The sequence below is a fragment of the Dermacentor silvarum genome, chromosome 4 (assembly GCF_013339745.2).
Source record: "Dermacentor silvarum isolate Dsil-2018 chromosome 4, BIME_Dsil_1.4, whole genome shotgun sequence".
NCBI lineage: Eukaryota > Metazoa > Arthropoda > Arachnida > Ixodida > Ixodidae > Dermacentor > Dermacentor silvarum.
In genome coordinates, this window is record NC_051157.2 from 34,309,382 (window position 1) to 34,336,799 (window position 27,418).

Consider the following 27,418-nt stretch of genomic DNA (forward strand, 5'->3'; position numbering starts at 1 on the left):
CGTGCATCGCCAAAGCCCGCGAGGACGGTCTAGCTCTTTGTGTCCCCAGAGGCGCGTTTAGCACATAAGCAGGTGAGCTGGCGTCTCATTCAAAGGCGTTGATTCAGCTACCAAAACATGCTACACGTTTTTGCAGCCTCAAAACAGCACAGGAATACGCACAGCGCGATTACATAGGCCAACGAAAAGGCAATAGTCATTACCTAACCACTGCTGTGTCGCTCACGACCGAGACAACCTGGCTGTTCCATAAACGCGCAAAGCGGCAACTTTTCGGCTCGAGTGTACTTGTACCGAGGTCCCGGTGTTTTTAAACTTATACTGAAAAGTAAGCGTTCGCGAACGATGTAGTGTTGTAGCTTAAACCATAGCCTTCTTGACCCTACATCTTCCTGCATACTTCTCGACCATACAACATTCCGAGGCCGTGCACATCTGTCTAGAAATATTGCACGGGATGATATACTGCGAGCACTGGCCTAAAACAGGCACAGCGAACCAACCCCTCTTCCCGTTGACAAACTAGCCTGTTCCCTTCCCCAGTATAGAGTAGCAGGCCAGAGCAAACTAACGCTCAAGCCGACCTCTCTGCCTTTCTTCAAATAAAGCTCTCTCTCTCCTAGTGGAGCAGAAACGATACACACTGTTACGTGCGTAGGGTTGTTGCTTCGGACACGGCATTTACAAATGATACAGTTCAGCTGCTTCCTCTCACCCATCGGAGGGTTATGCGAGAGCGTATGATTGCTTTTAAGTTTAACACAAATGCCGTCAAACGTCATACAGAGAGGCCAGTTCAGATAATGTACAGCAGTGCACTGTTCCACTGCTCTTATAACGTGGCTGTCGTGCATGGTGTAAATCGTACACATCTACTAATCGTAGCCATCGGACCAAAGCTTCCCCCGGTACGCTCAGCGACCAACAAACACAGCCCCACTCGAAACGTGAAACACTGCACTTTTTTCCTCTGCACCGGCCAGCAGGCATTTTCCGACCTCTCGGTGCACACAAAACACCACCGAACAACGACAGGCATCATGCCCTTGTGGAACTGGCGCCCCCTGTCAACAGCGATTGAATCGTCCCCCGGGAAACAGGGCGGCGGAGTCGCAGCAGTGTGGCGGCGGCCTACGGCAGGAGCGTAGGCCATAGGAGTCTCATAGTGCGGTGGACTGCGTGCTGGGCTGGTGCTCGATCTGCAGCACCATGGACTTGATGTCCTCGGCACTCTTGGCACGCCGGGAGAGCGGCACCAGGATTTGGCTTCCCACGAACACCGAGTTGTGACGCAGCCGATGGAGCCGGTGCAGCGCGGCCACCCCGCTACCGTTCGCGTTGGACGATAGGCGGCGCAGCTCGCGCTCCAGCACCACGCTCTTCACCTGCGCAGGTTTAGACAACACTGTGGAAGGCGGCATGACATCGCCACTTGGCGTGACGAACTTGGCGTACCACTGTTTCACTTCACAGCGAGCGCTCTTGACGTGATGTTCATCACAGTTCTGTAGGCGCACATAATCACTCGTCCTTCCGCATGCACCAGTTCTCGTTCAGCTCGCCCTTATATGAAGAAACTTAACAATGTTGATGAGTGTTACCCGCACATGAAATCTTCAAGTACACGTTCATTAAAACTAATTCATCCATATTGCGAAGAGCTGACTTAGAGTAAACGTGCTTCAAGCGAGTGATGTCCACGGGCACAGTTATGGTCAAACATTAGTGGGCTTGTGCGTGAGTGATTGCGGACCTTACTATAGGGCATGGCGAACTACGCTTACAGTTGCTCCTGGAACTTCGGGACACGTATTCGCACACACACAAAAAGTTCTTACGCTAGAACTGTTCGTAAGAGCAGACGCAAGGCAATAGTGATGCTGAACTTATTATTAGCGAAATATCTTCTCGAGAGGGCCAACAGGTTTGTGACTTCGGCCCCAGAACTCCAAAGGCTTGATGTGGTACAAGAAACACATGATGATGATGATGATGATGATGATGATGATGATTTATTGGCATCCCCTTTGAAACGGGGCGGCGACAAATAGTCGCCTAGCCTGCTTGATTTAATCAGGTATACTATACATGTTCTTTATCTAGCATTTTTGTATACCTCTCATTATTATTTTTCAAAAATTTACCTTGCACCGCTACCTATGATTTTAAGAGGTCAGGTCGTATCCATCTTTTCCATGCTTTTTTTTCCACCAGTACTCTAATCGTCTCTTGCTTATCTCTACGGCTGATCTGTTGATGTTTCCTTCCACTTAAAACCCAAGCGCTTTTGGGAGTTGCACGTTACCTACTACGGTTCTCGCTGGGTGGATCCCGTCGCATTCCATTAGGATGTGCTGAGTGGTCTCTGGATCTTTACTGCAGCATACACATGCCTCATCTAGTTCCGAATATTTGCTCCGGTATGTTTTGGTCCTTAGGCAACCAGCTCGAGCCTCAAATAGCAAGGCACTGCACTTTGTGTTATCGTACAGATTTTGCCTGCTAATTTCTTTCTTCTCATTCTTGTAAATCTCCATTGTCATTTTTGTTTCCATTCTTCGCATCCAATTCACGGTCTCTATTTCTCTCACTTTCTTTCTGATGACTCCTGGTTGTCTATTTTAGTTACAGTTTCGAATATCCTGTACTTGGTTGCCAACTTCCTTGACCTCTTCCTCCATTCTGTGTCCACGCCTTTCATGTAGAGATACTTGTGCACTTTAGCCGCCCATTTATTTTCATCCATGTTCCTGAGCCTTCCTTCAAAACTAATTTTGCTCTGTGCTTCTCTGACTTCAAAAAAGGCCCAACCCATGTCACCCTGCACTGCCTCATTTGTGGTATTACCGTGGGCTCCCAAAGCCAAACGGCCTACTGATCTTTGGTTAACTTCCAAACCCGACAAGATATCCGAACAGGCGCTTCTTAGCGCCGCCAAGCGACCACTTTCGCTCAGCGCTAAGTGGTCCGCGCACTCTACAGACAATCGCTGTTATAAGCGAGGATAAATCGACGCTGCCATCTGTGCATACCTGCAGCACGGGTGGCGAGTCCGGCTCTAACTGTTCGTGGTACTGCGGCTGGTAGGGCTCCAACATGCGGATCTTGCCCCACTTGTTGAAGAACAGCAGGATGACGGCCAGCCACACGCTCAGCACGAGCACCACGATCACGATCTCCTCGTCGCGAACAACCACGGTCCGAGACGCCACCACGCCGCTGCGGTAGTACGGGCCTCCGCTCCCCGCCGTCGCCGCCGCGCCGCTGCCACTGCTGTTGTTGTTGCTGCTGGGGCTGCTGCCATTGGCGGCTGCTGCTACTGTTGCTGTTGCTGCTGCTGCGCACGTGCCAGAGTATAGTAGACCCGGTTAGCCCTCTTTGCAGCGTTAGTGACGAGCGACAGGCTTATGTAAAATTTCACTCCATGGCATATTTATACCAGCATTTTAAAAGGAGATGCTCAGGCAAAGCGATTGCCGGCATGTTTGCGCAAGGGTAGATCTGCATGTAGCTAGCACCATCTTCATCCTCTTTAGGAGGCCGTGTGCTCGACCAGCTACCATCATTGTTATTTAACCACACGGCACCTGTTGCGACGTTAAGCGAATATCATCGACATATGTTTATTGGTGTAGTTCCGGCAGTAGTGTTTTTTGCTTCGATAGAAGTGAAGTACGCTAAGGCAACGCTAAAGCTATTGCAAAAGGGACAGAGAGACAGAAAAAAAAATCGGACATACAAACACAAACGAGTTTTACGAGTGCTATAATATCCAATTTGTTTGTGTCTTTCCCTGCTCTTCACGTCATTTCAGTCACCCCGTCTGAAGTAGCAAGCCCTGCATAAAGCAGGGGGCTGCCATTTTCAGCTTCTCTTAAACTCCTTCTCTTACGAGTGGACACTTGTACCGTCGCTACGTTTTACCAAAGCGGGCCTGCCTAAAAGCAAGCATCTCGTCTCGCTGATCTACCACACATTCCCGCAGAAAGAATGCATCCCTCGTCCTACACCAGCTACTAACACCTCCGGCGAGCAAGGAGGACACTCTTTTGAATATTTATGCGGTCTCGAGCATATCGTTGTTTCTCATCGCGGCAACCGTTGCTTCCAACTCCCAGCGTATTTCCTAATTCACGATGAAAGTCCTTGACGTTATTGCGACTGTCTTGACTTTGCACTATCGTTTGGGTACCTGCTCGCTTACTATACCCATCCTTGAACGTTGTCTCTCTGACACGATCTGTAACGCAGACGGTGAAGCCTATGTTATGAAAGTAACTTGATCGGTCCGTCCTTCACACCTCAACCGCAGCGTACGCGCCGCGCTTCTCCGGTACTAGACTACATTCGTTGACAGCCTGAGAATTCAGCGCTAGGACTGCTCACAAAACCGCAATGCCTCTGTGCCTCGGTGCACCAAAATATTGTTTCCCTCTCTCGCGCATCGCGGTGGATGACCCGTGCCTCGTCAAGAAGCCCGGTAAAGTCTCGGATTACCTGAAAAGTGACTGCCCAGACAACGTCGGCGTGAAGGGCTTCTCGGTCGATGTGAAGGGCCTATATTATTGTTTACCGCACGGCCTACTGTGCAAGGAAGTGAGTGAGTTCACCTGAGCGTTACGGCGCCGTAATGTTTCAGAACTCGGCAGGCATTAGCGCGAGTAGGTTCCTAGAATTGGTTCCTATAATTTACATTTTATTTGCAACCTAACTTCGTTAATTTCAATGACAGTTTTTACATGCAACGACAAGGGGTCTCCATTGGCTCGAGCCTATACTAAGTCACCTATTACTAGCCAGTTTCAACAGATCCCTAGCTGAAAGCCTTTCTGACACAGGCAAAGTACATGTTTTTAGAGACACCGACGACTATTTGATAATGTTCCGGATAAATCAAAGACCCATGTGCACAACATTGCGTTGAAGCAATGTTCGTGTTCACTCAATACTAGATAGGTTGCAGCTCGAGACATAACTGATATAACTTCCAACCGACAGCAGACTTAAGTTCCTATACTTATAGTTGAGTTTAGGCAATACGCATGTTAGCTGGGCATATGCACCACATTCACAGAAAGGATTGCTACCGTTCAGTTCGGCACACTCGAAATCAAGTAAAGAGAGGCATAGCGAAATCATGCCTGGGCGCACCAGGTAACAGATCATGTGCACACGGAGCTGAATATAGTTTTCACGCACAGGTGGCTAGGCTAAGACATGCCGGCTGTCCAGAAGATGTGCTAATGAGTGTCGTTAAAGATCTTTTGATTGAAGTCTAGGCACTGAAAGAGAGAGAGAGAGAGAGCAAGGAGAGGAAAGGCAGGGAGGCCAACCAGAAGAGCAAATGAAACAAATTAAAGGCATCTTGAAGATTTCAATGAGAGAAGCATTGCAGTAATTCCGCACGTAAATAAGGTGTCACATAATCTCAACTAGATAGCTACTAAGGCAGGATCGAGTCACGCTTCTCTTCAGTGCTCCTAACAAGGTTCGAAACCTCTGTAGAAAGGTTACGCCAAGAAAAAAGAAAAGAGTAGCCAAAACAGGCGAGAAATATCACGCAAGAAAATATGCCGAATGCCACAGCAAAAGTTCTCCACTTGATTCTGTTGTCCTGCAGCCGGTGTTACGTGTACCAGGCGGGTCGTTGTATAAACGACCGTCTGAGGGAACACAAAATCTTTGAAGGACTCGATAGGCAGCAATCTCGCCGTCTATTGTAGCAAGTGCAGGTCTCATCCGGATTTCCACAGGTGCCATACTGTGCGAAAATACCGCGAGCAGAGCACCCGCGGGAAATACTTGAAGCCTTTTTGACACACTATAGGATACTTGTGCGTCAGTACGCCTTCAGTGCCTCTACACAAAAAGGAGACAGGGCGATAGGTCTACTGTATGTTCCCAACCTCCTTTTTTTTCCCTTTCTTTGTCTTTTAATGCGAATGAATAAAGTTCGAAGCAAGAAACAATAAACCCATGCTGTTGTTAGTAAGCGCAATGCGTTTGTCGCTCTTTTCTGTGTACTTCGTCTGAACGCCGGTCCTCCAGAATTTGAACATTGCTCCCGAGAGAAGCCGATGTGAAAGAAGTTTTCCTCCACCGTGACTTAAGATTGTTTAAGCACATCGACAAAGAGGACGAGCGAGTGGGCACACACAAAGCGCTAAGTCACACAAGCGCTAAGTGGACACACAAGCATGGTGCCACGGAAACGGGCGAATGTAAGTGGCTGGCGCATCTATACAAATTCTCTGAGTGGCACTGCGGCATATTCGCCCCTGTATTGCTTAATATTTCACCGACTATATAGCTTCGCGTAGCCGCGCAGGAGTTGCGTAGTCGTGTGTGTGTGTGTGTGTGTGTGTGTGTATACGCACTGGCGGTGGCCGCAGTTCCGGGCGCCACGAAGCGCACCAGGCCGACGGGCGCGTCTGTGGTGCGGTTGGCTCGCGTGGCGAGGCTAGGCGAGGCTCGGGCGAACACGCGCACCAGGTACTCCGCCTCCGGTTGAAGTCGCTCCAGCAGCACGCTGCGCTGCTCACCAGAGGCCACCGCCACGCGGCCCGATGACCTGCGCACCACAGAACGGGATGAAATGAGAGAAAAATTCATAGTAGGACATTCTTCGAGAGCAGCGTCATGCAGGTGCTGCTGCCGCGGTGCCAAGGTACGTTGCAACTTCGTTAACCGATTGCAGTGAGTTTCTCCCGGACTGTCCTCCCTATACAACCTTGGCCTTCCGGATCCTCCTCTCCCACTGGGAGAGTAGGAGAGCTCGACCACCGCCTTTTAAGCCGACTGGCCTCAGTGAACGATTGCATAGGCATGGTGGGCAGCCCCACATGTTTGCACTGCTACGTTCTCTCCTTCTCTCTCTCCTTTATTTCGATCCCTTAACCCACTTCCTCCTGTGTAGGGTGACGCAGCGGACGCGCGTCTGGTTAACCTCGCTACCTATTCTTTCTCTCATCCTCGACCGCTGCACTTCAAGTGCTCCGCACAACACTTTGGAGGCCTCCTGACGGCCCGCATAATGTGAATTAAGACGTCACATCAACAGGACCCAACGCCACAGCCCGGACTCTGTCAGACTCCTGAAAAAAAAAAAAAAGATTAGAAAGACATGGTGCAATGTACAACTATAAGACCTATGATGTTCAGTCGTCAGAGATCTGACGACTGAACACCATAGGTTTTATAACTGTACATTGCACCATTCTTTCCTAAGCTTTTTTTCTTTCTTTCTTTTTTTCTGTGAACAGCTTGGCTAAAGTTAGCTGAGACACCCTATATAGCATGTACTCTGTTTGGCAGCTTTCTTTGCCAGGGCGAGCGTTCGTATTGCGGGCACTTGTCCGAGTCAACTGAATCTATAGTGTCCCAGGGGATCATCTGCCGTACGTGGCGTGACTTGCCCCAAGGACTAACTTATCTGTCAGGTGTCTGAACGTGCTTGCATACATCTAGTGGCCCATTAAGAGAGAGAGAGGAATAAACAAGCACTCTAGTATGAGAACAGTGAAGAAAGGAATTGATGTGCCGTATATATTGCAGCGCAGTTCCTCCGCACTGCTGTATAGGGCAGCTTAGTGATCGTATATATAGCAGTCCCTGAACTGCGAGAAGTAGTAGACATCTATAGCCCAAGAACGAGAATAGAGTGCGCTCAGATGGAACAACACATTAACGCAAGCTTGTGCCGCACCGTTAGCTCTCACGTCAAGTGACAGGTATGGTGAAAGGGAGGGCCGTAGTCAGATATACCGTGAGAGACATTCTTGCACGGAGGTTGTCTCTGGCTGCTATGGGGCAAGACCCGGCCGACCTCTTGCATGCCGAAAATGTTCTCACCCCGGAGTTTCGAAGGTAGCAACAAAGAGATGCAGCAAGGGGCAAAGGACCCAACCGACCAACCAAACAGGCCTTTACTTCACTCTAAGATCAATGGCTATACTGGCCAGCTCGGCGACCGCGACGACGTCGCGAGCATTCTTGCACGAAGCGTGTTCGGAGCCGGCAGCGTCGGCGCCTGGTCGATAACCAGCTCTGCACGTGGTATAGCTGGCGTGCGTGTCCGCATGGATGAGAAATGCACCGAAGAGCGCGCTCACGCACCATTGGCTTAGTTTAGAGTTGCGTGTGCGATGGTGAAATTGCGGTCTTACACAGTTTAACTGCGCAAGCGTGCTATCTTTCTTTTTTTCGCGTTTCTTTCCTTAGGCAAGAGAAAACTAGATTAGGATTCTAGCTTTCAAACAGTGAAACTTTAATACACAAAGGCAGCACTATATGGCCACCAGAAAACGAGCAGCCTATATAAGTCGAAAGTTGTCAACAAGAAGTGATGACGTACACAAGTCTTCACACGCCTGTACCAGAAATGTTCTGACGCCACGTATGTTTAAATATATCGTAACTGCAAACATAATATGCTACAATGCTGACATGGAACTTTTCCAGCATTGCGACTAACTGTTTCGTTAGGGTCGGTTACCCGTGGTGCAAGCGCATACTTTTTTTACTTCTCTCTCTCTCTCTCTCTCTCGTTCTTTAAGTAAGCAAATGAGTTTCGCGTAAGTCCGCAAGTTAGAGCAAGCTTTATGAAAAGAAACGATGAACGTCAACTACCACTAAAACAGTTTCTTTTCTAACTTTTCCTGCGGTAAGAAAAATAGTTTCGAATAGTAAGCTTAGGTTTCAATTTCGCTGAAAGGCACTCTAAAACGTCAGCACTAAGCCAAGAAAATAAGCGTGGACGCGAAGCTTTTGCGAACGGTTTGTTTCCGTCCGATGACCTGGCGTGACAGAGATGTGCCATGGTCCGCATCTGGGCTCCCTCAAGGACAGCAAGCGAGAGTGCTCGTAGAAGCAGAGGGCAATGCCCGTGCACGCTACCCAATCTCGGCGCGTGCACGCCACGGATTTCGCGCACGCGGCGTCTCGGACCTGTAGAGTCGCCAGCCTCTTCTACTCACAATACACGCATATCATGTGAGCGCATGCAGGGTCGAGAGAGAAAGACAATAGGATAAGTCAGAAGCTTAACCAGGAGAACACTCGGTTTACTACCCTTTAATGAGGAAGATAGACGACGAAGAGAAAAAGGAAAACCGACATCTTCGTTTACATGAAACTCGACGCGAGCGGGCCGAATCGGGAGTCGCCGGATGGCTTCGGACCGATGCGACCGTGTTTACGTGCATAACGCCTAACGGTTCGAGTGAGCCAAATCCGCCCTACGGCGCACTTCGTAAACGGTGTTTCGTATCAGTATTTTATTCCGAATAGCATTCTCGGCTTGCCAGAGTAGCTTTGTTTCCGGCTATCTAACTATCCAGCTATCCGCCTTTCGCACCAAAAGTATGGGCAGATCCCGCAGATAGCCTAGCCTAAAATGTGGGCCGATCTCAAAGGTAGCGCTGTCTAAAAAATTGTGGGCTGTTCGCGTGGGTGTGTACCACTGGGTATCTCTGCAATGCACCTGCATTTGAAGCCAACCTATTTCACTGGATGCCACGGAGTACGCGCGGATTTCACGGCGGCGCCACCAGAAGGCGCAGCGTGGAAAGAGCGAGGGAGGAGACCGGTTGCGGCACACGCCTGAAACATGACGCGTTTCGGCTATTCGCGATAGTAATCGTAGATGAGGTCTGGCCGAGTTCTTTTTGTTTGCGCTGTTTACAAAGTACATCACTGCTGAACGCCAGTGCTGACAATGCTGAACGCCACGGCGACTGCGCCGGTTCTCCTCCTCGCACTGACGAACGTGACATGCCAGCAGAAAACGTTCTTGCTGCCGTGAAGACAGCGTCGCAATGCCACCACGACGACGCCAACGGCGGCCCAGGAGACGTGATCCCCTGCCGCGGTTGTTCTCACCTACGTTCACTGCATGGATGCGGGCCGCCTAATTGGCTCCAGCCTAGAACAGGGAGCCTATAAGGAGTCCCTTGAATATTTTATACGAGGCGCTTTATTGCTTCCCGCCGGATCTCCAGGGAGCATTACTCCGGCTGAGTGCACAAGAAACGCCGGTCTATTATAGCTGGCGGAAGCGCGGCCTTAAAGGAAGAAACCGGCAAAAGCAAAGCAAAAGCCGTAATCGGTTAGCAGAAATAATAATGACAATGAAAAAAAAATGCACAAGGCTCAACCATGTGGTAGATAGTAAAGCGGGCTTTCTAAAGCCAATGCTCTGTGCGGGTTGCTGTTTGCCGCTTTCAAAAATGCGCACGCTCAGGTGACCACTGAACAACAAGAACAACTACTGCAAGAGTTACGGACGTGACGTTCGCATCCAGTTTACAGTTATTCCACGTTCAGTGGATTCCGCACGATTTAATGCTCCGCGTGATCTGCAGTTTGCCCAGATTTGAAGAAGAAAGATTTGTGAGAACTCGCCCGGAGTAAGCTCCACCGCAGTGCGAACCAACGGTTAGATTGCCGCTGCCATCTCCGCCTACTAGGGAACGTGCGCGGAAAGAACGCCGTTTACTTGCTCGATAACACGGCCTTTATCAAACTATCGTATCTTCCGTGGTGGGTTATTCGTTATGGTTATTTGTTTTTGGCGTATCCGGTCTTACATATAATACTAACACTATGCCAGACGTTATTGTATATTGCTCTTTCTTTCTCTCTCCAACACACAGGCTCACGCACGCACGCAAGCACGCAACTCGTCATTCTGACAGCAGAAATAACAAACGGGAACTCTTGCAGAAGCCATAAAATAATTTTCCACATCGTTTGTTGCTTATCAGAAACTGTTAGACTCACGTATTAGCATTTCCTGCTGTGCATGAATTATATATACGAAGCATATATTGCAATCATTACAAGAACGCTTAGCTGTTTTGTGTTCATATATTGCGTCCTGGCTCGGTCTGAGCCAGGGCGCAATCGGAGAGTTTACGGGGCCAGGCATTGCGCATCCGTCTGGGACTACCCGGAAGTGCTTCAACTTCTGCACCGATCGTGCTTTCCAGAGATCATCCAATCCCAGCATACATCGATGTTGCTTTTCTCGCTCAGGACGCACATTGGATATTCTTCCCGCATTCCCGACCACCACTTGGCCCATCCTCACAACGACATTGAGCGAGATTTTCAGAAGTTATCGCCACTCATTAAGACAGTATTCCATCAGGATATTCGCCAGCAGCGAGACGTTTATCTCCCTTGTGGTTTCTCCACCAGCCACAGGTGCGCCTCACTATACCTGGGATCACTTAGAAAGCCCCGATCACCCAAGAAGTCTTGAAACAAACGACGCTTCTATTATTGAATTAGACATATGAGGGTCGAATGCACATCTGCATTGATGGATCGGTCTCGTCCACCAGCTGAACCGGTGCCGTTGTCATTCTGGCTACGCTTGTCACAGTGAAATTTAATTTGTCGCATATAACGACATCTGCAGCGGTAAATCTTTCTGCCCTGCGTGCTGCTATACGTGTCCTACAAGAGCGATCACCCAAATGGGCTATATGGCCACGGCGGCCGCATTTCGATGGGGGCGAAATGCGAAAACACCCGTGTATTTAGATTTAGGTGCACGTTAAAGAACCCCAGGTGGTCCAAATTTCCGGAGTCCCCCACTACGGCGTGCCTCATAATCAGGTCGTGGTTTTGGCACGTAAAACCCCATAATTTAATTTTCAAATGGGCTATATTTTGTGACTCAAAGGCAGCCCTTCAGAGTTCGCAATTTGTCCTACACCACAGGACTTACGAGCAAATGGTACAAGAGATAAGAAATGGTCACCAATAAGATGGTGAGAAAGGACACCACATAATATTTCAGCGGCTGCCGGCACATATATACCGGCATTACTGGTAATAACCACGTGATTCGACGAGGTGACTCGGGCCGCCCATGAAGTAACCCGAGTGGTTCCGTTCCTACTACGAAGAACCGACGCTGCAAGTAAACTTTATTTCTTGGCTCGCAATATCACGCACCATTATTGGTCGTCTCCTAGTTCCTGGGAGTGTCGCCTACGTAGACAAACCTAATCCTTCTTTATAGCTGCAACTACCATAACGAATTTCCCGCTCCAATGAAACGTCATTATATATCGAGTATGATATACAAAGTTACAAACCCTCTGGATCGGTGTTGCATTCACGAAAGCGTACACGTTCCTCATTGGAATGGCCGACTCACCTACGTGCGAAACTAGCGGGACCGAAGAAACCCCGAACACATCCTGTAATGTTTATTCACGTTATTACGTCCAGCGCCGCCCTCTCCGGACAGTCATTAAACCGGCCGGACTCAAAGCCATCTTCAGAAACCAAGATTCTCGGACCATGGCGGTGCGCGTCGCTGGCGCATAAGCTCACGAAGGCGTTGCTACAATACTTTAGTACTCGACAGGTCTCTGCAACTGTTTGTAGATTTGGCGTGATTCTTCAAGTGAGCGCGCGACTAGTCCTCTTTCTCTTCCCTTCTTTCTCTCTTTTCACCCCTTTATCTCCTCTCTCCCAGTGCAGGGTAGCAAACCGAACGTGTTCTTGCTTCTCTCTCTCTCTCTCTGGTTTATTCAAAGGCGTGTTTCTTGTAAATCAACATCACTCCCATGCACCAGTGAACACTGAGAGATAGCCTGCCCCCCCCCCCCCCCCCCCCCCCTTCCGCCTGATATGCCGGCACTAGCTTCCTTGCGTGTTGCGCAAAAAATTAGTGCGATGACAAAATGAGCGCACAGTGAGCGAGACCTGCCTTAGACTATGGTGAAGGCGTAGCTGAACACCACCAGCTTCACTGTACGCCTTCGAAATCACAGGCACAGAGGTTTACGACTTCTTCTGAAACTACCGCGAAGAATTGTATTCACGCTAGAAACATTAAGCTCACCTAATAACATGAAGGGCGTTTGAGTCTGGCGCTTTGTAGCTTTCCCATTGCACGTTTACTTAATGTGTGTAAATAAAAGCACTGAAATTACCGAGGAACAAAAGGCCTAGAGTTCATCGTGTGTTTTGTCAAGCAAGGTTGGAACAGGAAATTCCAGCGTCGTGGTTTTTTTCCCCCCCCAAAAAGCACGCCCCACCATAATGGGCGTCGGCAAACGGCGCCATGGCTTCAAGTTGATTGGTATACTCACCGTGTCATTTACCCCGCGCACCAAGCTGCCTGATAGTCTTGCCAAAAAATATTTAAAAAAAACAGGAAAAAGAAAAAGACAATGGCTTGTCCCTAAATACAAAGAAATAACTGTCTTGCGTTTTTGTTTTGCTCGACGAGATATCTAGGGCGCGATCTAAGTGACAAGAAAGTCGTCATTAGAGCGTACTTTCTCTTTTTTTAGCTGTTTTATTTTTTCTTCACATCGCCCTACAACGTGCTGAAGGGACTTTAGGGCTTCGCTTCTTACAGCATCGCACCCGCCTTTCCGCCGAAACGCCTTAGTCGGATAGGCAGCACTTTGCTGGGATTGCTTGGGACAAAGCTCAAGGCATCGGGGAGGAAAATTGAGAGTAATGCGCGGGCTCATTCGCGACCACGCACGCGGGTTCCTACGACGCTTCATTAATGCAGGGAGTCCAAAATTTAAGAAGAGTGTTTTCTTGCCGGTTTAGGTTCACAGTAAATGGGCAGTCGCACTTTATCTTGACATTATCCGTCTCGTTCTGAACCCTCCTCGGGCTGTATTTTAAGCTCTAAGTAGAGCCATTTGACGTCTTAACAAGTCTCCGGGAGCCTGGCCTTTTAAATCGCCCTAGGGAATCGGAAATTGGTAGACGCGTTTACAAGATCTCGAATAGCCTCTGACAATTAGGTTACGGTCGTGTATAGGGTTCGAGTTTCAATAGGGTTGGTTTTATGTGAGCGGATCAAGTAAAATCGTGTCGACACGCGGCGGCTGACGCTATACCAGCAATGCAGACAAGTTGGGCAGTGATAGGAACTGTTGCGTACTATAAAGCAACAGGCACGCAGTTTGTTTTCATTTTGACTTCGTTCATTCGGGGTTGTGTGCACAAACTTTCAGTCGACGGCTGCCTTGCCTCTTAGTAGTAAGTAAGGTACTACTATAGTAAATATGGTCACTACGATCTGTGCCCTAACTATGGTGCGTAGACCACAGCTACCACGGACGACCATACGCACTGCAGCAGAGGGCCAGGTGCAGGTGGTGGCCATGACCACTACTTTAAATTTTCTGGGTGAATAGAGAAAAACATAGAGATATTGCTTAATGAAGTCTGGAGAAGTTAGCACAGTCTCGCGTGCTACTTGTGGTTACGTGGCGACAAACGCACGCATACACCCACAGAACTCCAGTATGCACACTCGAGATAGTTTCGAGAGCGTGATTGAGTCCCCCGTCCAGGAGCGAAGTCAAACTCGCCTTATATGCGCATAGCTGCTCGCGCCAGCGATTCCTCACCAGGTAACTAACGCGTCCCAAAACTGAAGGCACGAGTCGCGACGTGCATTACGCGCCATGATTGACGTGACACAGTTAACTAAAGTACATAGGAAGTCCATTAAACTAGAGTAACAGAGGGAGACCACGACACCTGTGCCATTGTCTCCTACAAAAGTTACTACATAAACCAGGCGCCAGTATATACGGGAGCTGCAAATATGCGGTGCAGACAGCGTGTTAATGATGGGCTGTACATGGATTAAGCCTAAAATTAGTCGTGCTGGCAGCAAACGTCTTTGTAAATTTGCAAACTGAACATCTTCGACAAAAACATTGCGTTGTGTACGTGGGCAAGGACTGACTGCCTTGTTGTGTGTAGGAAACCGTGGGTACTTGGAAATCTAGAAAGATAAAGCGTATTAAAAACGTCACAATGATGTCTGAAGCCACAAAGCACGAAGTTGAGTCACATCCACGTACTTTACCCATCATTCCAGTGGTATAGCCGAATGATCGCAGCGCCCGGGTTTCCTCTAGTGATTTCAGTATAGGAAACTCTTATGACCTTTGCATACTCACTTGTCGTGGACTTCCTGGTAGAAGACGCGGAAGTGGAGCGCGTCTTCCTCTTCCTGTTGGTCAGCAGCGTCAGCAGCAGCGGGGTAGCGGTACCGCCAGCGCACGAGCACGGCGGGAGGACTCCAGCGCACCAGCACGGCGCTCACGGGGGCCCACGGCTCCTCCTCCTCCGACTCCTGCTCCTCCGGCCGCACAGCGCTCGTCGTTCGCTGCAGGGCGGCTGCAGAGAGGAGAACGGCACGGGGTTATAATGGCTAACTGGCTGATGACTCACTAAGGGGGGCTGAAGGAACCTTAAGCCGAGCGCTGACAATCCAGCTGGTTAGGCAACAAAACGACCCTGATCAATGAATGAATGAATCAATCAATCAATAAATCAATCAATCGTCAAATTTTCGGTTGATCACTCAACCATGTTTGCCGATGGTGTCATTAATCGATAAAGTGTGCTTACTTGCTCTGTAAACTAGCGGCCAATATCGAAAAGTAAAAAAAAAATCGCCGACGATTACGATTTTCCCTAATGCGAAATTTTAGCGCAGCTCTATACGTGTTTTCATTTCGCGATGTAATGGCTGGCGCGGACAATATGTCTCGTTCGGCACGTTTCAAACGGTGCGAAGTGTGGCGTGACTGCCTCTCTAATCGGGAGATCGCGAGAGACAGCGCGGGGGTGACGCGCGAGTGCGATTCACAGCAGCCACCGCAGACAGACCTCCGCTCATGCAGCGCTTTGTTTCCATACAAACGACGCGCGATACTCTGGCGCCATCTCGTAGCCATTGTCTCCGCAAAGCCCGTCTTGTGCGGCGCTACGCATTTATTCTCGCGCTTTGGCCACGCCCTCCTCTTCCACTTTGCTCCTCGCGCTCTCTTCGCTATCGCCGTCTTTCATCTCCCGCTGCGCTCCGCCCTTCACCCTTCGCTGCGCTCGTTCGCTCGGTTACGAGGGACAACGCCGGCACTCGCCGCAGGTGCGAGTGCCTAAGAGCTGCGCTCTAAAAAGCGGTGCAAGACGGCGAGGACAGGAACACAGACTAAGACCTGATTCACGCAGCCTGAAAACGCGCCCGTCTCAGTTACCGTCACGGCACTGGCGTCCGTCATGAGATAAACGTTCTCTCGCGGGTTCCTTCTCAAAAATGGCGCGCCGGTGACGCTGGCCGGTGCTCTTAACGACGTCCCATACTTGAGGAGAAATCGGCGAGGAAACGCTGTCTCATGATGGACGCCGGTGACGAGACGGTAACGAGAGGGAGCGTTTGACGGCTGTTTGACTATAGCTTGACTAGCTGTGACGGCGTTTGAGTTGCCAAAAACAAGATTCTGCTCGCGTCTACGGCTCCAAAAGAAGTTACCACGCGCCATCGAAAAAGGGAGTTAACAGAGCCTACAGCAGCTGTTAATGGTTATTGCAGTCAAAGGGGCGAGGACTGGTGGCAGACAAAACTTTTTATGCTGAGTGAGAAACGAAGTATTAACTGTTGACATAGAAGGTGGCGCGGTTTTGCTACTGAAACTATGCTATTGGTACAATTGTAAACGAACACACATGTAGAAAAAATTCATTTAACAGCATTGAATCAACATATTTTAAGTGTTTGAGCAAGCTCGTCCAAATCAGCCCACGATGCAGCGCCAAACAGTTGCACCGTGTAAACAACGCGATCGATCAAACCATACAAGGCTGGTAGACGCACAATAGTGAGCAGGAAGGCGACACGACGAACGTGCTTGGTGCCGCGGTCACGTTTGTCGGGCTAGCTGCGCAGTGTTCGCAGGGACGCAGAGATGCTGCGAGGAAAGAGAACAACTCCAAGCATAGCAACTGCTATGTTGCTGGGCTTATACGGTTCAAAAAGGACGCGGGCCTGCATTGCGATGTGGAATATGGGCAGGAAAACGGCCGGCCTGTGCGTGCTGCCGCAGTGCAGTCCATGACTATTCGAGTGAAAGCAGCGGAAGGAGGAGCAGTATAAATGGTACGTGTAGAGGATATATATATATATATATATATATAATATGAGGGGTCATGCCCTGCGTTATAGCGTGTGTGTTTACAAAGACACTGCTTGTCCGTCGTCTCGCTTGACATTGCGGGACGCCACGTACCGTCGAGTCACGAACGTGGGAGTGCAGAGACTTTAGTTTGGGTACGTGACCGCGTCTGAGAGAAGCACAGCTGCTGAGGCGCGCACGACGGCTTTTGCGTTACTTTCAAAAAAAAGCAAACAGAAAAGAAAGAAAGAAAGAAAAAGTTTAAATAAATAAAAGATGAGGTGTCTCGACAGTTCTTTTTGATATCTTAGAAGGTGCTCTCTATCATTGACGCTTACATCGTAAAACCCATAGTTCAAGAAGAAAGCTGATTAACCACCCCTGACTAGGTAAATCGTACTTATCGTAATGAATACTGGCAGACTCTCGAGAGTAATACTGGCAGCGCAGTGTTGGAATAAAGAAAAATAGAAGAAATATTATATTTTAAAATTTCTGTTTGTGTTTCCATCTTTGTTGGGGGAATCGTGTACTTTTCAACGAGATTACATCTTCAGTGGGCGCTTCTCGTTGACATTTGCCAAATGGTTAGCTGTACATACGCACAGCCTACGCGAAAAATATACGATAATTGCACGAACACCGTCCAGTATTCAGTGTGAAACAATTTTCTGGCAATTTCAGGCACTCGTTTCTCGCGTCCAGAATGAGTGAAAATATGTTTGCACATCCGTCTACATTTAGCTTGCCGCCTATAGCTTGTAAGTAAAATGAGATAGGCAAAAAAAGTAGAGTTCTGGCTACGCGTGCAGCTCGCCGACGTCGTACGTAATTGCTCTGGGCCGCCGTGAGAGTGCTCTCTGGAAGAAGCCTTGCAGAGAAGACCACCTAGTAGGATGAGGGGCAGAGGTGCGGTGCGTACATGCCTGCGTGTAAAAAAAAAGGGGGGGGGGGGACGGAGAGTAGGAGAGGGGAGGTGGAAGCTCTCGAACGCGCAGCCAGAAAGGTATCCAGAGGCACGTAGGCATGCAAGATTAAATGAGTACGTTTACTACGCCGCTAAGCCGAGGAATTTTCGCGTTTGTGGTGGCGGGTGGACGGCGCGCCCGTGCAAATACGCAGAGCAGCTGGGTTCGGCGGCAAAGCGAGCGCGCAGGGTTAGACTTTGCTTGGCAGTCCGTGGTCTCTCGCGGGAATGCAGTCGACGCATTCCGGGCCACCTGACAGTGCGCCCCGGTGCCGCGTTGTATGGTGTTTCGCCTGCCGCTTGGCAGCAGCACGCGTCTAACGTCCGCGGTCTCACTTTAGGTGGACGTCATTCGGCTCTTTCGCGCTTTCGTTTGCCTGATAGTTTGTGGAAGGTGCTGTCAATTAGCGGCCGTAATGCGTAAGTTCTTTAGCAGGCGTATTTTGTGGCGAGCAACTTGATAACCGCAGTTGCCAAGCGCGCGGAAGCGTTTGGTAATGAACTAGACCCGCAGAGCGCCGCCTCTCATGGAATGGAAACGAACAACCTGCTGTCACAGTCTCACTGCCCACTGGATACTAGAAGATCCACTCATTAGTGCCAGACGAAGCACCTGGCGCGATGCCTTGTGCGCGTGAGGGCCATCTCTCCTAAAATAACGAGCCCTGAAAGCCGGCCGTTATAAGGGACGTACCTTTTTTCTGCGCAGTGCTGCAGCCAACAAGCGAGAGCACGTTGTATATAGCCAAATAAAGATTCATTCATTCATTCATTCATTCATTCGTTGTCCCACAACTATAGTGCCAGCTCGAAAGTTGTTTGCGAAGTTTATGGTCCCAATGGACTACATACACAACAGACACAACGGATAAAGATCGACCTTTTGGGCTTCTTTAACGTCCATGCAAAACTCGATACCCTAGCACTTAACGTTTGCCTGAATGAGCGGGACAAGCCTCCGACATGATTGGTCTAGTGACTTTGGCACGAGGAATCAAACGGATTTAAATCAGGACACTACTTAAGTTCCTGCTTGATGCGATTTTATTCTGCTGTGCTCTAAAGCATCCGAAATACGTAAGTAAAAAGAAAACTGCAGCCTTTTTCTAATATATGGGAATAAATTAGACGCACATACTTTTTCTGAATATTCTCGGGATTACTGCATCTCTCTTCATTAACAAGCGCTTGTCGAGAAGCGAATAAATGATGGTGCTCAGAAAGAAACAAGTATGCCGTCTCACTCTTTGAAGGCAGCACGAGAGGTGTGGACGCAGGTTCACGCAAGAAAGAAATAAGACACCGTCCTCGCCGGTTTTGTTCTTTTCAAGGTATCGAAGCGAAGGCGAAGTCATCTTCAAAGAGAGATGCTACGTGACTGCTTGCCGGACGCTTTGAAGTCCCAATAAGTCGTAATGAATATATATATGACATCATCATTCGCATTAGGTACGAACGTGCACGTTCCTGAAGGAGGAAACCAACGGAAGGAACACTTCCTGGATTTATTCTGACCGCGTACGCGCGGCGCATGCTGGCCGCTTGCAAACATTTCACGGCAGTCTCGACTGCATTTTCTGTTTTTTTTATTCGTAAAGACTTGTAGTTTAAGCGAAGTAATGAAGATATATGGGGGAATTTTGTTTCCCAATCATGCGCAGAGTAGAGAGCTATGTATGCCCAGCCCGTATACTATGGCCGTTTCCGGAATACCAGAACACCCAATGACAGCAGCACTGGTAGCGGTACGTTGTGACGCATCTTATTTTATTTTTTTATTTTTCGTAGAGTGCGAAGTGTTAGGAACGATTTTGTGTGTGATGGGTGTCCTCGCCGAAAGGAAAGACAACGTCAGTGTATGTTAATGATTGTTGCTCCCGACACCTTTACACTCTGCTAAGCAGAACATGGTCGTTGCAGTTATAGTTTTGTGTGTTATAGTTTAATTCAGCATCAAAAGGTGGCCCCACTAGTCCTTCGCATTTTCGGTATTTTCTAAACGATACTAGTTTACGAACAGGCTAAAACTCGTTTTAGTTTGCCCGTAAGGGCATTAAGCTTGTGCAATATCAGAACACCGGATAGATAAACATGTTCAGCAGCGTTGCTGGTGCCGGCGTGTGATGTTAGTCAGAGCACAGGAAACGGAGCATGCAACGAGCATGTTCTACCTTCTGGTACTAAGGCCTCGACAGCAACATACATCTCTGTACAGGAGGTTTATTTTTCATTGCTTCTCTTCTGCAAGAACAGTGACACAGCATGAAAAACGTTTGCCAGCGCGTCTGTGGCCGTTAGTTCACGTATGTGGGGTTCCGGCATTCCGTAAACTACCATACGTTTACGGACAGGCAAAAGTTATCTTAGAGCTGAGTCTAACGGCTACGACGCATGTAGAACTGATTCGCAAGAAGTAAATGTCAGCGTAAGGCCAGAAGAAAACATGATCAAAGGAGGCTTTTTTTTTTGTTCGGAGACCTGAATCCCTTGTGAGAAGGACACCCCGACGAAATGCCAATGTCGTCGTCAACCCTTGGCAGCGGCCTTCGTCAAAACGGGCGCCGGGGCGCATATTGCACGGGCCGAGCCTGACAGCAGAGGCACGCGGTATGCATGGCGCATCGGCTCGGCCTCATGATTGCCTTGCCGAGAACCCCGGGGAATGGTATTGCACTCCCATAAGTGACTGACGCTATATTTTCAGGAGCGGTATATTGTGGCTTATCACTGCACTGCAAGCCCCGTGTACCGCTTTCTATACATAGAAAGAGACACTATATCAACAAATAAAAATAAAAAAATCGTCGGCCCTTCCAATCCGCGAAGATGGTTAACCAGCGAAGCTGAAACGCGCGGCTCCGGTGTTTATCACTGGGCTAATTCCCGAGGGCTCATTAAAGTATTTCTTAAGTTACGAGGTTACTCGCACGTTCGGCTGCGACGGAGAGAACGACGTCACTGACGGTATGCCCGCAGTCCGCCGTTGTCGCTTGCGTTCGATCTCGGCGAGTTTGCTTGGCGGCGTGGTTAGCATGCAGCATTCGCCCGCAATTGCCGCTTGTGATTCTTCGAAATGAAATTGCTTCAAAATTAAAAAAAAAAACACGGCAGATCCCACGCCCTGTGGGAATCGATATTATGCGAAGCAGTGTGCCGGCAGCCTACCAAGTGTACGAAATGACCATGAGAGCATCAAGACGTAGGCGGCTGTTTCATGACCTACACGACACGCATGTCATGACCTATCATTTATGTCCGAACCCATTTCAGTGGTTTTTGATTGTTAATATTTTTTTGCTGAGTCACTGTCATTTCTACTAAGGCATGCTCATGACTATGACATCTGTACTTGTCCTTTAGTGTTTCCTTCACTTAGTGCCCATGTCCTATCCCATTCCAGTGGTTTTTGAGTGTTAATCATTTTTCGCTGAGTCAATATTTTTGCTGAGTCATTCTCATGACTATGATTTCTACCATCATCCTTTAGTGTTTCCTTCACTTAGTATCAACTTCCAAACGCATTTCAATGGTTTTTGAGTGTTAATCTTATTTCGCTGAGTCATTGTCATTTCTGGCTGCGTCATGGCCATTATTGAGTCATTTTTGTATTCTGCTGTCATTATCATTACTATCATAACCATACTTGCACCCATTACCATAAATAATTCTCGATTCTTTGCCACTTTGGGTGTTTCTTGACCCATGAGACCCCCAAGACGCAGGCGGCTGTTTCATGACCGACATGACATTCATATCATGACCTATCATTTATGTTAGTCATGCATTCTTCTCATACTATGCCAATTTTGGTACATACCAAGTTAACTAAACTAGCATGAGAGCACCAAGACGTAGGCGGCTAGATAGACAGATACTCTCAAAGTGGCAAATGTTCGCCAAGAAATGCTTCGCATTTAATATGTCCGTTACGTGAGACAATGAATATGTCATAGTCCCTTAAGCAATGGCTCATAACCCCGTAAACGCGGCCTCCCCATTACGACGACAGAAGAGAAGGGAAATTCTACGCTGGAATGATGAGCGGCAACGCAGCCAGCTGTGGAAGAAGACGACGACGACGAACGCGGGAGCAGTGGCACGAGCGCGTGCCGAGCACGAGCGCAACCCGAGCGGCGCTAACAAGCCAGCTGCGGAAGAAGACAACGACGCTCGAGCCAATGCTGATGATGATAGTTTTCTGTACACAGGCGATTTCATCTAGCCATACACGATTTCGCCTAGACATATAAAGCTTCGCTCTAAAAGGGGACAGATGGTGTGACATGGATCTGTTGCACCTGACAGCACTGAGAAGTTATTTGACAGTTGTTCTACATATTCCAATTATTTGGAACAGAGCTCTTTCTAAATAAACGGAATTGTTTTCCAATAAAGTCCCAGCTAATAAGCGGTAGATTAATTGAAACCAGACTAAGAGTGCAGCAAGCACAGTCAGCACGACGGTAACAGAAAGAAAGAAGGCAGGTCCACGGAACTATATGTTGTGTCATCGGCGCGACTATAGCCTAAAACAATAGAACTAAAGTAGGGCCACACGGGTACTATGCTTTAATGAGGAGCATTCTTTGGCTCATAAAGGACAACTTGCGGTAGGTAGATTCCTGTCTCGCATCGTTTCAGAAGTTGTAAAAAAAAAAAGGAAAATGTGTCTGACGGTCGGATTGAACCTCTAACTAGAGGTGGTGGGATCAAAGCACGAGTCTAACCATATGCGCACATGCGTGCTAGAGCACATACTCCCGAGTAAGTTTCAGTCACTGCCTTTCTCGTGCGTCGCGTCGCTTAACAACAGCTACTTTTCCCTATTGTTCTTTTGTAGAGAGGGATAGAGAATAAAATCTTTTTTGGAGGGTCAAGACTCGGTCGACCCTTCTGCATAAGGTGTTCAGCTTGCCGGGGCATGAAAAAACAACCGAAACTCCCGCCCTGTCGGCGGCCTCCAACGTAGTACAACGTGGTCCAACGTGGTCCTTCACGCATCAGTTCACCAACCATCTAGTTATTAGACAAGGAAGTCTCGTATCTGCAAACTTACACACCTACGCCCACCTGCAACCTCAAGTCGTTCTTCTCATACTTATCACGCCATTTATGTTTCGCTCATGCTTCTCCGCCTATAGATTTCGCGCTCGCGCAATAAACATACCGCAGGAAGTCAGCGCCGGTGTCGTGTGCTCCTTTTCTGTGTCCCGTTCTTGCGCCGTTTGCTGAAGTACGGGTAAATGTGATTCCCGCTTGAGGAGACGTTTTCGCTTGAAGGCGGCGTCGGCCACTTTTTTTTTCCGGCGTAATTGCGTGTAATGTCGTCGCAAATGCTAGAAGCAAAAATGAAGAAAAATAATATCCAAGCAGGCCTACGCAATGAGTACGTATTTAGCGCGCCTCCGGACGAAATGAAATATAAAAAGCAAAGGAATCTAACAGAGACTTTGAGGAAATGGCATGCTTGTTGTTGTTTTCTCTTCCTTCTTCCAGCGCAAATGCGGGGTGTACTTGAGTTTTATACTCTTTTAGGCGTCCTTCGTGCGGTTTCCTCCGGGGCAGAATGAATAGACCGAGATCCTCTTGCAGTCTTTATACGGCCACGCTGCTTTTCGAAATGGCCTTGTAGAGCTCGTGGGGAGTGGTGGGTTGCGAAGGAATGGGCGCTGTACCGGCGGCGCGGCCCGACTACCGTTGCTGTGGCGTGCTTAAGACCCGGAGGGGAAACGGGAGAGGTGGCCGGCGTGAAGGGAGATGGGGGAGGCGAGCACAGAGTCCGCGGCCCTCTCGTGAGCTTCGGCAGTGCTTCATTCCGCCTTCGCCCTGACATGCCAAAGAAAGGGCGCCTTGTTCGGGGCCACGCGGCGAACAAAGATAAAAGGCGGCAGATGGAGCATCGCCTGTCCCTTATGGCTTATGAGAGGGAGAAAGATAAAGGGTAAGAAAATTATGGAATCCTACGCTCCGAGCTTGGAATTCGCTTAGATATCTGAATTCTTCCTTATTACTTGCTCGCACCGGCCTGATTATATACCGACCTCAAGAACTTCCCAAGATGTGCGGCGGGATGCTAGTGCCTATCTTTGTCAGTGTGTGTGTACACGGAGAGAAAAAAAAAAGAAAAAAAGAAAACAGACATGTACTGACTAGAACCCCTCGACCTTCATACAGCAGCAAAATTAGCCTCTGCATGAAAAGAGGCTCTGCCTAAGTTCGCCTTTAGAGGGGCCAATTTGCTGTTCGTTGAGCTTGCAGAGGAAATATTTCTGCTCAAGCTAAGGGCTTCCTTTTCCAGTACGTATGTGCTTTATTACGTTGAAGACTGCTCGGCGCTGTAAAGTATACAGTAATGTGTTCTCCACTAAACTGTACTGCACTCCACTGTTCCTTGGCTTCCGCTTTTGTGCAAAGATATAGCATCGATGTTGTACAGCGCTTCGGTTCTTGCTTAGATGATCTTGCAGCCCGTACCAAGCAAAAATGGCGTCGCTATAAACGTGCATGAGTACTGCTAGTTGTTGTAAACAGTTCTGATGTACGACAGTTCTTTGATTACTTTCGTCAAACTTACTTGGATGACAATGGCGCGCTTTCGAACTAATTGTTATGCTCAGTGGTCGACAGCACCCTCCGCTCTCTTCCCTGCTCTGGTCAATCGCGAAAATTAACGTTTGCTTGAATGCCGGTTCTGCACCACTCCATATTACGGCTCCTGCGTTCGAAAAATGCAACAGAGTTCCACACATTTTACTACAGGGTAGCTGCCATCGCTTCTTTTCATCAATTATTTCATTGTGCTCAATTTCTTTGCGGATACACATTCAACAGGATATGTTAAAATACTTGAAATTGAAGAAACACTTTCTTCCATCATGTTTTTTCCCTTCTATTGTTGCATTTTGTTCTGTATTTACTTTCTTGCATTGGGTTGCGCTCTTGCGGGCAGTAGTTCTATATAGAAAAGTCAGATGGCGCACTGAAGCACCATGTATGACAGTCCTCAGTGGCATGATAGAAAAACAGTTATGTCCGTGACGAAAGATTAGGAAGTCTAGGGCAGCCTTTGATATTTTTAGCCCGAGTGCCTGGCAGCCAGCCTGTCACGCACATACCACTCGGACTCGGCTGCGGCATCGAACCACCTCTGGAGTGCTGTAGTACGTACGTCTCGAAAGTGACGCCAGACACTGGCACCATCTTACCAGGGACAGCAGAACCGCATCATTTCTATGAAGCCGCAGGAAGCGTTTACCCGACGCTTCCCACCACTCGCCAAACCAAGCAAGGTTTGCTGTTATGCACAATGTCATATTGGAAAAAACCGAGGGCCCGTATTCACAAAAAGCTCTTGCGCATAGCTCTTTCGTTCGTAAGAGCAAATTCCAGCCAATCCTGAATCTGGGCATATTATTAGCGAAGAAAGCTGGCAAATGGCAAGAAGCACTTACGAACGAAAAGCTTTGTGAATTCGGCCCGAGATGTTCGCGTTTTGGACCAATCATAGCCGCCTTCTCAACTGCCCAGAACTGACAAGATGGCTAATTAGTCAACACGGGGAAACATGACAGCGTCCACAATGGCACCGCTGCAGATTTGATGAATGCTGCTCGGTACGTGCGTCTTCGTGATAAGTGAACATCAAAGCGAATTCTAAAGAAGTTCATAAAAATTAGCCTAAGTGAGTCCTTTCATTAAGAGTCATCAAATGTGGTCGAACAAGGGATGCGACATCCTTTGTTCGACCCCTGTGGGTAAGATCTAGGCTCCTTCTTCACGTTAACCTCCGGCTTGTTTGGAATTTTTCACTGCCATCAGCTTTCAAGCTTGAAATTAGTTTACATTGGAACTAATTAAGCCTGGTATTAGTTAGTGAATTAGTTCTTAAGCCTGGACAAAAACTACTGTGTTCTGCGAAGTCGGAGGGCAGCGGCTGAACCTCAAAGTGACATAGGACGTGGCGATTGCTGCTTCTTAGGGATGAAGGAGGCGTCGGCGAACCCCCCGTCTATTGCAGCTAATGCAAAGCGCTTCATAACTTTCTCGTAGACGCATTTATTCCGTCTCTCTTGAATGTACGAAAACTATAATGTTAGAGGAATCGTTGCAAAACAATATCGACGGCTGCTTGCTTGCACTTAGCCTAAAAATGGCGAAGTAACTTTAATTCTGTCATTCAGACAATGCGCAGAATACAGAAAATCACTTTATAGTATGTGCTCACTGTTCCCTTAACGAGTATGCATAACTATTACGCACTGTGAATGCGATTTTTTTTTTGCGCTGCGCGCAAAGAAAGCGAAATGTATGATTATTAGATTACAACTTTTTTCATGAGTTAGCGTTTCGAACAGTTCAAAACGGCGCCTCTCGTTCTTTTGCAAATACTCAGTGCCCAAGTATGCTCGCGCCATAGTGAGAATGGAGCGTCAGTAAATTGCGCTCTATATGAGCCTCCAAGCATTTATTAAAAAAAGTTCTAATAGTATGACCTGCGCTCGATATGCTTGAAGCGATCGATATACCGAGACACAGGATCACGAAACAAGCACATAAAAAATAGGGTGGAAACGAAAGGGGAACGGCGTAATCTCGCTATATATAACTGCTTTGAAACGAGTGCGAGGACAAAAAAAAAAAAAAAAGAGACAAGGGCAGGAGGGGGGACAACAGGCGCTCCTTGAAGCCTTATGAGATTTCAGCGGTAAATCGAGTTTTCTAGTCGCTGAAGAGAACAATTTTGGGTGAGTTCCACTACAGCTCCACAAGATTGCTTTCTCTTCTTTAAGTTTATTTTTTCTCCTGCACCCTTTCCTAACTTCTTGTGCCTCGCGGCAGCCATGAAATGTCTTTTTACAACGTCCCAAGGCCGTCAACAGGCGGGGGTGCTGAGTGGGCGTCGGAATACCGTGAGCGGCCGACTCGAAGGCGGAGCCATTGAACGTGGAACAATGGAGCACTTCGCGAGCCGTTACCCTAAACTTTTAAGAGTTCGCGTAAGCACCGTTATACTCCGTTTCATTATTCCCGTGCAGTACAGCGAAAGATAAGGCCCGTGTCAGTCTGTCGGTAAAGACAACCGGCTGATTGTTCCGGAGAATGGAAGAGGAGGGCTCGCTCATTGAACGCTACTAATCTTATCGTGAAGCTTCAATTCAGTAGGCGTCGCGCAATAGCCGATCAGTGGCGGTTAACGGAGGAGCTCTTCTTCTGCTTCTATTTTCTGGTTGGACGACGCGACCTGTAGCTTCCGCTGATGTGCATGGAATTGGCGATGGTGGAGTATAGGTGAAAAGGGCCTCGGTGAAAAGGCGCGCCGGCAACTGAAAAGTGGAAAAGGTAATGGGGTAAACGCCGGGGCGATGTGAGCTGCCGAGCAGAGAGTAAAAAGTGCCGTATAACGAAGCGTCTTACGCAAAAAAAACAAAAAATGGTAACCCAGAGTTGGTCCCTTTATATGCATAAGATTATGGCTAGATGGAAGGTCGTAAAG

The 27,418-nt window shown here is 48.5% G+C and overlaps 1 protein-coding gene across 1 annotated transcript in view; it reads right to left on the reverse strand.

Moving 5' to 3' along the window:
- Positions 1–623: 623 nt before the first annotated feature.
- Positions 624–27,418, reverse strand: part of LOC119448552 (uncharacterized) — a 174,492-nt gene continuing 147,697 nt past the window's right edge. The window contains exons 2-5 of the mRNA XM_037711786.2: positions 14,961–15,180; positions 6,378–6,571; positions 3,033–3,337; positions 624–1,385 (exon numbers count right to left, since the gene is read on the reverse strand). Coding sequence (XP_037567714.1) covers positions 1,161–1,385; positions 3,033–3,337; positions 6,378–6,571; positions 14,961–15,180 — 944 coding nt within the window. The 3' untranslated portion in view covers positions 624–1,160. The remainder of the gene's footprint in view (positions 1,386–3,032; positions 3,338–6,377; positions 6,572–14,960; positions 15,181–27,418) is intronic.